The sequence below is a fragment of the Carlito syrichta genome, unplaced genomic scaffold (assembly GCF_000164805.1).
Source record: "Carlito syrichta isolate Samal-C Ts95f unplaced genomic scaffold, Tarsius_syrichta-2.0.1 Scaffold307934, whole genome shotgun sequence".
Lineage (NCBI taxonomy): Eukaryota > Metazoa > Chordata > Mammalia > Primates > Tarsiidae > Carlito > Carlito syrichta.
In genome coordinates, this window is record NW_007252030.1 from 355,529 (window position 1) to 370,555 (window position 15,027).

Genomic DNA, 15,027 nt, shown 5'->3' on the forward strand with positions numbered 1-15,027 from the left:
TTACTTTGTTCATCTAAAGAAACAGAGATATGTGAAAGTCAATTTTAAGACATTGCATAAAATCCACAGAACAGAATCAGCCTGGAACTAACACATAACACCAGAAACACAGACCAGGAGCTGGGCTCTGGGTCTCTGTTCAACATCTGACTGACACCCATTTAACCACACTAATTTTTATTCAAAAATAAAAATAGAAAAAAAAAATAAAAATAATGGTAAATTGTCTTTAACACAGGCACTGAAAACAAGAGCTCCACATAACAGACATTCAGCAAAATAATAGCCGTTACTACGTTCACCAAGGTAAATTATTGCCATCTTATTCCAAACCATCTTTATGCTGGCTACTGGAAATATACCATAAAGAGTACAAAAAGTTTGGCACTAACCCTGCTACAGAAGTTTGGTAATACTGCTCTGGGACCATAAAAGTAGGAGTACTAAAAAACAGCCTGAGTCCTTTTTCACAACATGAATCACTGAAGCCCTGTCTTGTTCCAGCTGATGAAAACTAGAATAGCTGCACCTTCTAGAGTGTACTTTGTGGGTCACGGAGACAATGGCAGCTGTTTCTCTTCTCCGATCCTGTATAGTGATGCTTATTTATCACTTCAACAGGAACAATTCGATAAAGAGCCTTTTTCATGGTGGTCCAAGTTGCTCAAAACATGCACCAACTGTCAAGCATTTATCCAAAAGTTTCGACCGGGTATGCCATCTATGTTCAACACTTAGGAAACTGGGGCATCCTCGCTATTCAAAACCAATGTGAATTCTTTTCCACCATATCAAGCATCAAAAGCAGAAGTTTATTAAACTGACCCCAGGGATCAAGGCGGAAAAGCAGTGAGGAAAAGCTGAGAATGGAAACAATATCCTAAAGCGCATAAAATAAAGCTTTGTTTCCATATTTTTTTATACTCAAGAGAAAATATACAGTAAAGAGATCTCTCCCTTTGAAGTAAAAAGTTAATTGCTAAGCATACTTTGACAAGAATCACAGTGTCATATTTAAGCTAATGAAAATCTGTGTCAATGTTTTATGTACAGAGACATATTTATATATATACATACATATGTATGTATATATTATATTCACCTAACATCTACCTGCACATGATTGCTTTAGGAGAAGAAGAGCAGCTGGGTGCGGTGGTTCATGCCTGTCATCCAGTACTTTGGGAGGCAAGGCGAGAGGATTGCCTGAGCCCACAGGTTCAAGACCAGCCTGGGCAACACAGAGAGACCTTGTCTCTATAATAAATCAAAAAAATTAGCCGGGTGTAGTGACACACGCCTGTAGTCCCAGCTACTTGGAAGGCTGAGACAAAAGAATCGCCTGAGCCCAGCAGGTCGAGGCTGCAGTGGCCATGAATGTACCACTGCACTCCAGCCTGGGCGACAGAGTAAGACACTGACTCAAAAAAAAAAAAAAAAAAAGAAGAAGGAGGAGGAGGAGGAGAGCTGAGCAGCCTGGTGCCAAGTCCTAAGTGGCTGACCCTTTGGAGCCTTTGTTAAAAGAACTACAAGTTCTGGCATGCCCAGAAGATCTAGAATAATTGCTTTTGAAGGCTCAGCCTCATAGCTCAGCAACTGGGATATAACTAAGGATCATCCCCCAAAACACAACAAACACTTCCCCTAACACAAACATTACAAGTCCATCTTACTGATGGATGCAATTAAAAGCTCGCCAGTGGGAGGTACTCAGAGTCTCTGGAAAGGAAGGTTGTCCAGCTTACATATGCTCTAAGAGAAAGTTTGGGCCTTCCTGTTCCCATTAGATAAAATACCACTGTCTGATAAACCATCTATTTCCATGACTCAGAAAACAACACAAAAACCATTCCACAAATGGCAGCATACGATTCTAATCCCAAGAGATCCTTTTTGTTCCACACAGGTGTGGATCAGGAAACATGACAGTCATTCTGCTAGAAGGGGGAAATTTGGGAACAGGAGGGAGGGAATAAGTACTTTGGAAAATCTGAGCCAAGTACAGTGGCACACGCCTCTAATCCCAGCTACTCAGAAGGCTGAAATGGGAAAACACTCTAAGTCCTGGAGTTGGAGGCCAGCCTAGGCAACATAGTGAGACCCCATCTCAATTTTTTTTAAGAAAATTTTAAAAAGAAAGAAAATTCTGGGTTACACAAAGTTAAACAGGCTATTTCATTGCTCATAAACTTTCAGAATCTGTAAAATGGGAATGTGCTTTGTTAATGTCCATGATGGAGGGTTCTAAACTTATTCAGTCATTGAAGTCTTTTTTTTTTTTTTTTTTTTTGCCATGGTACATCTTATGAAGTAATTCTCAACCTTGGAGACATATGGAAATCATATAAGTAGTTTTTAGAAATCCCAGTATCCAGACTTCATCACAGACCAATTCCATCAGCATTTCTGTGAGTAGAAGCCAGGTGTCATTAGTTTTGGGGTTGCTTTTGTTTTGCTTTGTTTTGAGTTGGTGTCTCACTCTGTCTCCAAGGCTGGAGTACCATGATACAACCACAGCTCTCTGCAGCCTCCACCTTCTGAGCTCAGACAATCCTTCCACCTCAACCTCCCAAGTAGCTAGGACTACAGGCATGCACCATTATGCCCAGTTAATTTTTTTTTTTTTTTTTAGCAAAGGATTCATACCATGTTGCCCAGGCTGGTCTTGGACCCCTGGGCTCAAGCAACCCTCCTGCTTTGGCCTTCCAGAGTGCTGGAATGTCAGGTGTGAGCCCCTGTGCCAGTCTATCAATTGTTTTTTAAAGCTTCCTAGGTGTTCAAGCTTCCTTGTGTTGAGGACCAACATAACTTTGAGAAATGCTGACCTATAAGTTCTAGACTCTTCTCTAAGTCAAAACACCAAGAAAACATGCGCACGCACACACACACACACACACACACACACACACAATTGCATTCCAGGACCTATCGAAGAAGAGACCCCTGCCTCACCACCAGTGTGCACGCACATGCACACACACATGCACAAAACTAATGACTACAGACAGGGCATTCAACATTCAACCAGTTTTATTCTACAGGCTGTCAGCACAGCACCCTACCCACCTCACCTCCGTACTGAGTCGTGATTTCTCATGACTTGCTTTCTAGATACGCCTTCAAAACAGGGTCCCTGAATGTTATCTATTTTGTGCATAATTTTATTCCCCATATCATATGTTCTAGAAAAACTGGTTTTAGCAGATTTGGGAATCAATAATCTCAAAAATCTTACTAAGCTGATACACATGGGGGGGCAAAAAAAGGGAATTCATTTATTAAAAATTGTGTATTTGTTCTTACATGATTAAACTTCAGGCACCTTCAAAGTCCTCTCCATTTGATGTAATACACCTATCAAGATTCTTTTTCCGATGTTCAAAAGAGTTTTGAACTCGTCCATTTTGAGGCCTTTTAGTGCTTCTGATGTTTTTTGTTTCACCTCTTCCACATTGGTGAAATGTTTCCCTTTGAGGACTTTTTTTCATACAACGAAACCAAAAAAAAGTAGCTCAGAGTGAGATCGGGTAAATAGGGAGTGTGGGGAACGGGGACCATGCCATTTTTCATCAAAAACTACTGAACACTCAGTACAGTGTGGGCAGGTGTGCTGTCAGGGTAGAAGAACGAGTCATCTGTTTGTCACAACTTGGGACATTTCTTCCACCAACTGTGACGCGGCCTTCTCAAAACTTCCAGATAAAAACCTTGGTTGACCGTTTGATGTGGAAGAACAAATCCCAAGTGTCCTACAAGAGGCCCGCCCTTCAAAAGGTAATTCTGGGGGTTTTTTTGGGGGGGGTCCCCTCTCATAGATCAATAAACCAAAGAGTAGGTATGACATGAACTAAAAAGCAGGAAAGAGGTCTAAAAGAAGCATTGTACAATTTAGGTTGGTTATCTTTGCAATGCTTTATAAAACTTTAAATTTCACAAATGCTGTTTTATGAGCACCCAAGAATGTAGATTTGGAAACCACTCCCATTAACTGCCACAAAAACAATCTGGTGATTCCGCTAAGGGTCAGTGGTCTCGGAACTTTAGCAAGCTGCAATTAATATGACTTTGTAGAATGCTGAGTCAATAGCATACACAGTAACTTGGCAGTACACTGAGAGGGAGAGGACGAAAGGACTCATACCAGGTTTGTCAATTAAACTCTGCTGACTCTGAGCCCAGAGCTGAAAGGCCCCTTGTTCCCTTGAAGACCAGCTGCCAAGTCAACACTGAAGATGGATGGAATCAAAGAATCAAAGAAGAGAAAAAACACCCTTTTCCCCTCGTTTTCAGCTAAAGCCCCTCTTGATAAACACATGGCTATTCTTAGTACAAGTGAGAAGTACAGTTTTGACACAACTACCCTACAAGTCAATGGAACATCCAAAGACTGACTTGAAAACAGTAACAGCACAACACACCATGAGCATCACAAAAGCCAGAAATTCAACTCTCTCTAAATTAACTATACTTAATTTAATCACGAATAAGTGGTAAAGCCATATAAATCTTTTTTTTTAAACTTGACTCATTGCTGGTGAATGTTTAACTAGGCTATTAGAAAATGATGATTTTTAACATTTTAAATATAAGTCCAAATAGAAAAAAAATCAAACTGTCCTTTTGATCATGACCATGCTCCTAACTGCAAATGTCATATTATATGGCATCATTTTGTATGACATATGATATGGTATCCTACCTAGTGCACCATTACCCAAACAGCCTGTACCACACGAGTGAAAATCACAGCTCCTACTAAAAGCAGGATCCAACTGTTATGCAGTGTCCATCCTAACCCAAAGGGGATTCCACAGGGCCCACTCTTAACATCTCTCCAGTCCCCAGTTCCAGAGTTTTACCACCATCCTCAGTACCCATCTACCTGCCTCCTACAGCACTGACATCATTTTGCATACCTTTATGCAAACTACACACCGAGTTCCCTATAGGAGGCACCAAGCTGACCTAAACATCTTTACATCTACAGGACTATCAGTGATTGGTACAGAAAAGGCAATAAATAAATTAACATACGTGTACACTCTCAAGACACAAATGGGAAAAGAACCCAGTCTTAGCCCTCAAGTGAAGAGTCAGCCACATAAACAAGGAAGTATAGCACAAGTCACTTGCTCTAAGGGTGTATGTAACATAAAATGTAATAGGGAATTACAGGTAAAGGACCTGTCAAGCCTCCCTAGAAAAACAAGGAACGGCTTTACAGAGGTGACTGCTCAGGTCAACGTTTGCTAAATGAATATGCCTTGAAGAACAGTGTTATTTAAACTCACAGAAGCCACAGATAAATAAAACTCCTTTATTAGAAAGACACTAAAGTCTCACATACATGAGAACACAGTAAGGAGTACACATGGACACACCAATCATACCTTCCACACGCCTTCAAGGTCATCTCCATTTTGTAAAAATGTTTTTAAATAAAACAATTACGCTTAAAATGAAAGTTCCTGTAAGGCTTGCCAATTTTAACTAAGAGTGTTCATAAAGCCGTGGTTGGAAAAAATTGAGACAATGATGATGAAAGCATAATTTAGTAAGAAACGGGATTTAAAAGCCTGGCGAGTGATAGACTACTACAGCTTACAGCGAAAGTTGTCCAAAATTAGCAGGAAAATGGTTCCTGATAATATTCTATTCATCCTAGTCAGCCTGGGCTGCAGAGAACAACAACTCACATCTTACCTAAGCATAGGAAAAAAAGGAAAGTTTCCAGAAAACTAGTAGTATGCATCCAACTAATGCTTCACTGAATTACAAATGGCTACTTTGTGGTATTTCTGCTTCACATGTATGGTTTATGAAGAGTCTAGATTAACAAATGAAGCTTAATGGTAACACAACTCGTGGCATCCTGAGTTACTAGGAAGATACAACTTCGAGTAACATTCAAGGTCAAACTTTTCATGGGACGTAGGTACCTCCAAGGAGGAACAAATGCCTCATATCTAGGTTATGCATTGTTTCTTCATGTAGTGACTACCTTTGGATAAAATGGATTACTAAAATCTCTTTATCTGTCCAACAACATTGCTATCATATTCTCCAGAGTATTTCTTCAGTGTCTTAAAATACACTTGAGAGCCAGGTTCGGTGGCTCAGCCTGTAATCCCGCGCCTTGGGAGGCTTAGGTGAGTGGATTGCCTGAGCCTGCAGGTTCGAGACCAGCCTGGGCAACTTGGCAAGACCTCATGGGCAATAAATCAAAATGAACCGGGTGCGGTAGCGCATGCCTGTAGTTCCAGCTACTTGGAAGGCTGAGGTGGAAGGATCGCCAGAGCCCAGCAGGTCGAGGAAACGGTGGCCGCGCCCGGCCACCGCACTCCAGTCTAGGTGACAAAGTGAGACTCCAACTCAAAAAAAAAAAAATACAATTGAGATGATGAGAATTTAAAAATTATAATTCAGACGATAGGAGAAATGACCTATGTGATCCCCTGTATGTTCGATGCATTCTTGCACATTATACAGCAATTAGACAGAACAAGGCAGGAAACTCCTTGTGTGCAGATTCAGAAAGAGATCCATGGGGAGTTAAACGAAAAAAACCAAGAGGCACAACAGCATATGCAGCAATGCTACACTTTGTGATAAAACATTGAAAAGTAACAACACATGTCTTTTATTTGCTTACATGTGCACAAACAAATTCTAGAGGGATATAGAAGCAGCCAGTACCAGAAGTTGTCTAGAAAGGACTAGACAGATGAGGGTCAAGAGTGAGAGGGAGAACTTTCATCCTTTCCTATACCAGGGATGTCAAAAATAAATAAATAAACATTTGAAGCGACGTTATCTCTGTATTACTTTTAGTTTGCCATAATCAGAAGAGTCTGGTTGCTGATGGCAACCACTCTGAGCACCTCTTATAAAAGCCGAAGTCAAACGTGACTTGCATTCATCTTTTATTATCAGTATATATTGTTACAATTTTAATATAGTTTTTTCTTTCTTAAAATGTATATACAGTTTTAGGCACCCTCTGTATATTTTTAAACTTCTGAATTATATTAATAAATGTATATTTTCAAACACTGAAATAACATTTGGGTGAAAAAAATTTGGAAAAATATGCTACAATTGGGATCATTATGATACAATTCTGTATTAAGTAGAATTCTTACTATCTTTTCTTCCATTCAGGTCCTATTAATTATTTAGAAGTTCTAGTTCTCAGGAAACTAATTACCTAGCACAAAAGGGCTACAATATAATTCTGTCTAAGGTAAAAATGTATTCCCTCCACCTTCAATGTATCCATCTAAATTGACAACTACAGCAGGTTCATGTGGCTAAGGAAACTGAAATGCATGTCCTTTAACTTCTGATCGGACATCACAAGCATGAAAGTTAAATATATATTTCACTTTAAGATCATTTAAATAGTTACATTATCCACTGGGTCTATTAACTAGCATTACAATTTTACAAATGTTACAATATTACAATTTCCACGTGCATGTGTATTTTCAAAATAACAAAGAAAACTGCAGACCCTTTGCTGGTTTAAAAAACAATGCCGGAGCCCAGCAAGTCGAGGATGCGGTGGCCAGGAGCGGCCACTGCACTCCAGTCTGGGTGACAGAGTGAGACTCCAACTCAAAAAAAAAAACAATCTAGCCAGGTTTGGCGGCTCAGCCTGTAATCCGGCGCCTCCAGGAGGCTGAGGTGAGTGGATTGCCTGAGCCCGCAGGTTCGAGACACGCCTGGGCAGGCGAGACCTCATCTCTACAATAAATCAAAAATGAGCTGGGCGTGGTAGCGCGCGCCTGTAATTCCGGCTATTCAGAAGGCTGAGGCGTAAGGATCGCCGGAGCCCAGCGGGTCGAGGCTGCGGTGGTCGAGAGCGGCCACTGCGCTCCAGTCTGGCAGACAGAGTGGGACTCCAACTCAAAAAAAAAAAACAAAACAATCTTAGGGCACAGTGGTTCACGCCTGCAATCCCAGCACTTTGGAAGGCAGAGGCAAGAGGACTGCCTGAGTCCAGGGGTTTGACACTAGCCTGGGCAACTTGGCAAGACCTCGTCTCTACAATAAGTAGAAAAAAACCAGTCAGGTGTGGTGGTACATGCCTGTAGTTCCAGCTACTAGGAAGACTCGCCTATCAAGGATGCGGTGAGCCATGATCATGCCATTGCACTCCAGCCTGGGTGACAGAGTGAGACTCCAACTCAAAAATAAAAACAAATGAGCCCTCACTGTCTGCAGAAAAAGGGCATGGGCAATCCCTTCTCTGCCCTCCTGCCTCTTCTCTGTCCTCCTGCCATGGAGACTTTCTGAAGTGTCTCAGACATAACACACTTCCAGGCCTTTCCACAGGGCACCCTTGTACCTACCTTTTCCACCTCCTTTCTCTATCTGCCAGATCCTTCCCCACCTTCAAAAGCTCAGTTTAAATGAGTTTAATACTTCAAATCTTTGTCAGAATTAATCTCTATTTCTATTTGCATACAACCTGACATTTTTACAGTTGATTACAGCCTACAGATCTGCCTGCCCCTACTAGAGTGTGAGGCCATTAGAAGAAATAGTATCCCCTATTCACACTTACATCCTTTGTGGGCAGTCCTTCTTTCTTATTAATAATAGTAACAGTGCTGACAACAGTGAGAAAAAAAAAAAAACTAGGTATTTCACCAGGCAGAGAGATCAGTGCGTTAGCTCACTGGATGCTCAGTGCAGATATGAAGCCATTTTACAGATAATGAAACAGGCTCAGCGAACACAGGTGATGTGCCCAAGTCACTTATTTACTAGATAGCAAGAAGCAGGAGGAAGCCTCAAACTGCTCAAAGTGTCTCCCCCTCTGGAGCACACAGTCTTAACCACTGTGCTTAGAACTCATTATTACCCTTTTTGGAAAAAATAGAATTATACTTTACAAAAGATGTCCAAGCTATGGAGAAAAAGGAAGCTTTACCTGCACCACGGAAACTCTCCCCTACGAGCTCTGTTGCATCCATCTGCCCTTTGGTGACTCATCAGTCATGCCCCAGGTGCTGGGGACATGCTCCTTGGGGGTCCCAACATCTTACTTTCAGTTTCACTGCATGAAACACAGTGGGGACTACTCCCCCCCACACACAAGCTCACCCAGCACAACAGTCTCCAGGGGACCCCAGAAACAGATGGAATGCCCTCACCTCAAGGGCATTAGTCTTAGTTCATTCATTCCAACAGTTACCAAAAGCACAGTAAGCTGCAAGGCGCAGGCCACCCTGAAGACAGGAGCCAAGGTCTCCTGGTCCTTCCCCTCCCTTTCTCTCACCACTGTTAAATATGCTAGCAGTAACCACTCACATGCTCAAGGATTTGGACACACAATAAGCAAAAGAGGCGAAAAGTATAGGAATTATTCTGAAGTCTGTCTGCCAAGCAATATGAAGTCTTGATGTATGTTCTCGTCTAGGTTTTAAACAAGTTTATCCCAGTTTTTAGCAGATCTTCTTTATGAGATACTTCCAGAACATTATTTCCAACACCCAAGGAGAGAAAGGCTTTCTTGGGATGTCGGCCAGATCTGTGTCAGAACAGAGGCTTAGGGTCTCCACTAGCCATGACTCCTGAAAGATCCTTACAGGGTCTTATTCAATGTTCCCAGCCCACAACATGAGGTCAATCATGCTCATGAAATGAAGGAATTCAGGAAGGAGTCAGTGATGTAGATTCTTGAAAACTATCAAATCTGGCCATGGTTATTAGCTCATAAACCAGGAGTTCTTTGCAATTCAAGTAAACTCTCAAGATACAGAAAGAATTCTGCAAAACAAATAAATTCTTAAAAGTAGAAAGCTATTTTATTCTTATTGGCTTGTGGACAAAATAACTCCTCAACATGAAATAATAAAACTACCATTTCATTTCATTTCATAGGACATCATGGTTTTCATCTTAAGAAAATTTCTAAAACACCATGGTCAGGCACCATGGCTCACAGTAATCCCAGCACTTTGGGAGGCTGAGGCAAGAGGATCACTTGAGGATAGGAGTCTGAGATCGGCCTGGTCAACATAGCAAGACTCTATCTCTACCCAAAAAATTAAACAAATAAATAAATATATTGGGAGGGGAACCCCGCCATAACCCAAAGAGTCAAGCACTCTAGCAAAGTCTAACCCAAGTCTCACAAGCAGTTATACCTGAATGGAAGATAGGGGGGGGTTGAGCCAGATAGGAGTGTTCTGTAGGCTTCTTCTGGTGTCTTCTTTAAATAGATTACCTAAGACAGATAAACAGCAACATTTAGAACACCAAAGAATGACATAAAACCATTTAATTACTCACCACATTTGCATTTCACCTCTTACAACTCTAAAAACTGTCATGGTGACAATGTTGGTCTTTAGACAGTGACTAGTCTGCCCCACTTTCCTTTTCAGCATGAAGCTGACTGGCAGCCTTTGGCCTGAGGATGGGTAAGAGCTTAGAGACAGAGGGCAGGTCCCTAAGGAGGCCACCAGGCTGCTTAGAGTAGACACAGTGGCCAGGACAACTGTCTCCCCATTATGACACTGCATGTTCACCAAAGACCAACACAGGTCGCCTTCCCTCACAGGAGAACTGCCGAGTTATTTCAGTGCCGAGTTATTTCAGTGCCAGGTGAACTTTGAAAGGCACCTCACAGGGAGCACAATGCCCAGGGGTGTCCGTTGAGTCCCTGGTGGATTCTGAGGAAGGACAATGCTGATCTCTATCTGCGCAATAAAAAACAATGAAATGGATGACAATGTGTGCAGTTAAGAGCCCTGGGAAGTTCAGTGGCTTGGCCCAGCATGACCAATCTTAAACAGAGACACAAACAAAAAGGCCCTCTTAAAACCGGTGAACAGGCTGGGCTCAGTGGCTCAGTCTGCAATCCCAGCACTTTGGGTGGCCGAGGTGAGTGGATTGCCTGAGCCCAAGGGTTCGAGACCCACCTGGGCAACTTGGCGAGACCTCATCTCTACAATAAATCAAAAATTAGCCAGGTGTGGTAGCACATGCCTGTAGTTTCAGCTCCTTGGAAGGTTAAGGCGGAAGGATCGCCAGAGTCCAGCAAGTTGAGGCTGCAGTGGCCGGGAACGTGCCACTGCACTCCAATCTGGACAACAGAGTGAGACTCCAACTCAAAAAAAAAAAAAAAAAGGTGAAAAACTTCCATTTAATCAAGTATCGACTATGGAGGGTATGCCGGGCACTGCATCAAGTACTAGTACCTCCCTCTGAAGAATTTACATTCTTGTGAGGCAGAGACAATAAGCAAGAAAAATAAATACAGTCTGAGATCAGCGCTGGAAAGGAAACCCATAGGGTCCTGAAAGGACAACAAAAAGGGGCTACCAGGGCTGGGCATGGAGGCTCATGCCTGTAATCCCAGCACTTTGGCAGGGACAGGAGGATAGCTTGAGGCCAGGAGTTCAAGACCAGCCTGGGCAACATGGCGAGACCTCGTGTCTACAAAAAACAAAAAATCAGCTGGGCACTCAGGAGACTGAGTTGGGAGGATTGCCTGAGCCTAGGAAGTATAGGCTGAGGTGGGTCATGATCATGCCAATGCACTCCAGTCTGGGCAAAAGAGATCCCAACAGGAATGAGGAAGGAAGGGAGGGAAGGAGGGAGAAGAGGAGAGAAAGAAAAGAGGGAGGAAGGGTGAAAGGAAGAAAGGGAGGGAGTACTGGAGATGTGGAAGTCAGGGAGGGGTCTCAGGTGACACTGAGGGTGAACTTCGGAGGCAGTGGAGAGCCATGGGAAGAGCTGAGGGAAAGACAGAGAGAGGGTCCTTGAGGTGGACAAGGGTTGGTGAGTGGGGACAGAGAAGGTGTCAGTGCAGCCGGAGCAGGGAGTGGGAGGAAGGAGGGCAGGAAACCATGCAGTGGCCTGACCGTGAAGGTCAAGGCAAGACAAGGGAGAGTCTGGTTTGATTCCAAGGGCAATTTAATTGCTTCACTCAGAGCCAAGGGCATTGGTCCTTCTCCTCTTCACTTAGAACCAAACTTGACTCCTAACAACCTCTCTGCCTAGAATGACGGCAGTGTTCCCTAGCATATCCAGCAACTAAACCCTGTGCATTTCATCGCCAAGAATGGCAGAGTCCCAGTTCTTTTTTTTTTTTTTTTTTTTTGAGTTGGAGTCTCACTCTGTCACCCAGACTGGAGTGCAGTGGCCGCTCCCAGCCACCGCAGCCTTGATCTGCTGGGCTCCGGTGATTCTTCCACCTCAGCCTTCCAAGTAGCTGGAACTACAGGCGCGTGCTACCACACCCGGCTAATTTTTTTTTTTTTTATTTATTGTCGAGATGAGGTCTCGCCATGTTGCGCAGGCGGGTCTCGAACCCGCGGGCTCAGGTAATCCACTCACCTCAGCCTCCCAAGGCACGGGATCACAGGCTGAGCCACTGAGCCCGGCAAGTCCCAGTTCTTAAGAAGGTCTTCCTCTCTACTAAAAAGCTTCCTGGAGCCCTGAGCTATTCCACTACATGTATTTACTCACTAAAAACATCAAACAGCTCCATTCTGAATTCCCTGAAGAAGGCAAATGAAAACAGATATTTAAAAAAAAAAAAAACACTTTGAGCTTTATTGACAGCCCCACCCCATGTGGAGGGTGAGGTGTGCCAGCACATGCCTACCAAGGCAGAGTCAGTGGGAACCAAGCAAGAGCATGGCCAGTCACCCGGCCTGATGCCAAAGGCGGAGACTGGCCACAAGCTCAGCCCAGACCATTCCAGAACTCCAGGAAACCAACCCCTGTGCTGGAGGTCACCTTCAGGAACCAGGGCAACAGGTTTCACTGTGCCCAGGTGGTGGGTGATACACAGAGCTGGTTCCAAAACCAGGACTTCTAGAGAGACGGCAGTGTCTAGAGGGGATGAGGGTGGCCACCAAGGACAGTTGCTTGGAGAAGCTTCCATGTGGACTGGGTCATCAGAGCTCACACCTCAACTCTTAAAAAGCAAAGACCTACTTCCCTCCTTGGGCAGTTTCATGAGTTCCCTCTAATTTGGAGGCAGTTGCTCTGCAGGAGGGAGCCCCAGCCCAGAGAAGTCTGGGGACCCAGGGCTGGCTGTCTCACTGGCCTGATTTAGCACACATGGCTGGGTTCTCACGCTGGGAGAGGAGAGCCTTTGTTTTTATTTTTATCCCAGTGCTCAATTATTCATACGTGCAAAGTGAAACCCCATGGAGCCATCAACATTCCAGGAGGGATTTGGGCATCACTTACAGTTTGACCTTTCACAGACTGAGGGTAGGCACTTGGGACGGCTCTCCTGGTGCAGAGTGCACTGCAGGACACACACTGGGCCCGAAAACACCATATTCTGGTTTTCCCGGAGAAAATATGCCTACATTCCTATGCCAGGCCTTCTCTTTATGGGGTGAGAGGGAAGAAGAGAGACAGAGAAGGAGAGAAAAAGATAGGAAAAGAGAGAAAGAGAAGAGAGGGGAAGAAAGAAGAAGGGAGAGAGAGGGAGGGAGGGAGAAAGAAAAGGGAGGGCAAGAGGAGGAAGGGAGAGAAGGAAGGAAAGAGAGGAGAGAGAGAGGGAGGGAGGGAGAAAGAAAAGGGAGGGTAAAAGGAGGTAGGGAGAGAAGGAAGGAAAGAGAGGAGAGAGGGAGAGACAGAGGAGGGGGAGAGAATAGCAGAGAGAGAGACAGAGGGAAAGAAAGAAAGGAGGAGGGAAAGAGAAGGAGGGGGGAGACAGGGAGAAAAAACGAGAGAGAGAGAGAGAGAGAGAGAGAGAGAGAGAGAGAGAGAGAGAGAGAGAGAAACTGTAGACCAACTAAGCCAGATGGAAGCTCAGAAGGAAAGCCACATCTATGAAGCCTTGCTGTTGGGGACTCAGGTCACAAAGGTAGGGAACTTTCCCGACTCGCACTGTTGACCTATGATGGAACTACAAGTCGGACCCAGACCTGACCCAAAGCCCACAGCAGTTCCACCAAATCTGCTTAAAAACACAAACCCACTTGGAAGCCTCAGTCTGGGGAAAAGATGCCCACTCTGCCGAGTTCCTAAAGGCTGTTCCCTTTGACTTGAAAACTCAGGTGGCCTCCAACAGTTGACAGTCCTCAGTGTCTCTGAGAGACAGGGCTCACAGGAGGGTTCCAAGGAGAAAGAGGAGTGTTCTACTTTACAATGTCTGCTATCACCACACTTCTTGCACTTTGTACAGATGTGTACAAATTTGTTTTTTAATGTGTTATGAAATGTTAAATGTGTACTTTCTAAAAATAAAATCTACATTTGATACACAAAATGTGTCACCAGGTATTTTATTTCTAAAAATATTTTCTAAATAAAATTAATTGCAAAGGATCTTCAAATATCCTGATTTTTCCTTTGCTACTTCTAAGGGGGAAAATAAAATATGCTGTCTACTCTCCTCATTAGATGGTAGCACATAAGAAGTAAAATCAGAATTTTCACAAACTCTTGACACAATTTTACAAAGCCATTTGCATAGACAGCACTTGGTTTACCACCCCAACCTAGTGAGAGGTATATACAGCACTTCGATCAAATGGATCACCTCCTGCCAGGAAGTCCTAAAACCTTCCCGGAAGAATAGCATCTAACATATATTAATACTTGTATTTTTAACTGAGTGGGAGTCAACCAATTAAAGGAATGTTGTTCTGCTTAATTATCTTTGATGCCAGGCACCGAGGACCCAAGCAATTTTCAGTTTCTCTAATAAAAGATTCTTAAAGAGCCAGTATTCAGACATACATGTTAGCAAGAGCTATGAGGCTTTTGTTTAACAACATGAAAACTATAGTACTACAAGTCAGCATATTTCTATTGTTTACCAATAAGCCCACGTTGCACAACTTCAATTAACCATGCATTCACTTTCCCAATTCCACCATGTGCCACCATGGACCACCATTCCTCTTTACATAGACATTCTCTTTTAACTTAAATCAATTTGGTGTAAAGCTACATCATTGCTGTCAGTGGAAAACTTGCCGCTGAGCCTACACATTATTTTTTTTTTTTTTTTGAGTTGGAGTCTCACTCCATCACCCAGGC

General features: G+C 43.4%; 1 protein-coding gene across 2 annotated transcripts in view; it reads right to left on the bottom strand.

The window, feature by feature from the left end:
- CDC14A (cell division cycle 14A) overlaps nucleotides 1-15,027 on the bottom strand; it is a 181,587-nt gene that overhangs the window by 104,498 nt on the left and 62,062 nt on the right. For both annotated transcript variants that reach the window (XM_021715861.1, XM_021715862.1), the window contains exon 4: nucleotides 10,158-10,237. In XM_021715861.1, coding sequence (XP_021571536.1) covers nucleotides 10,158-10,237 — 80 coding nt within the window. The remainder of the gene's footprint in view (nucleotides 1-10,157; nucleotides 10,238-15,027) is intronic.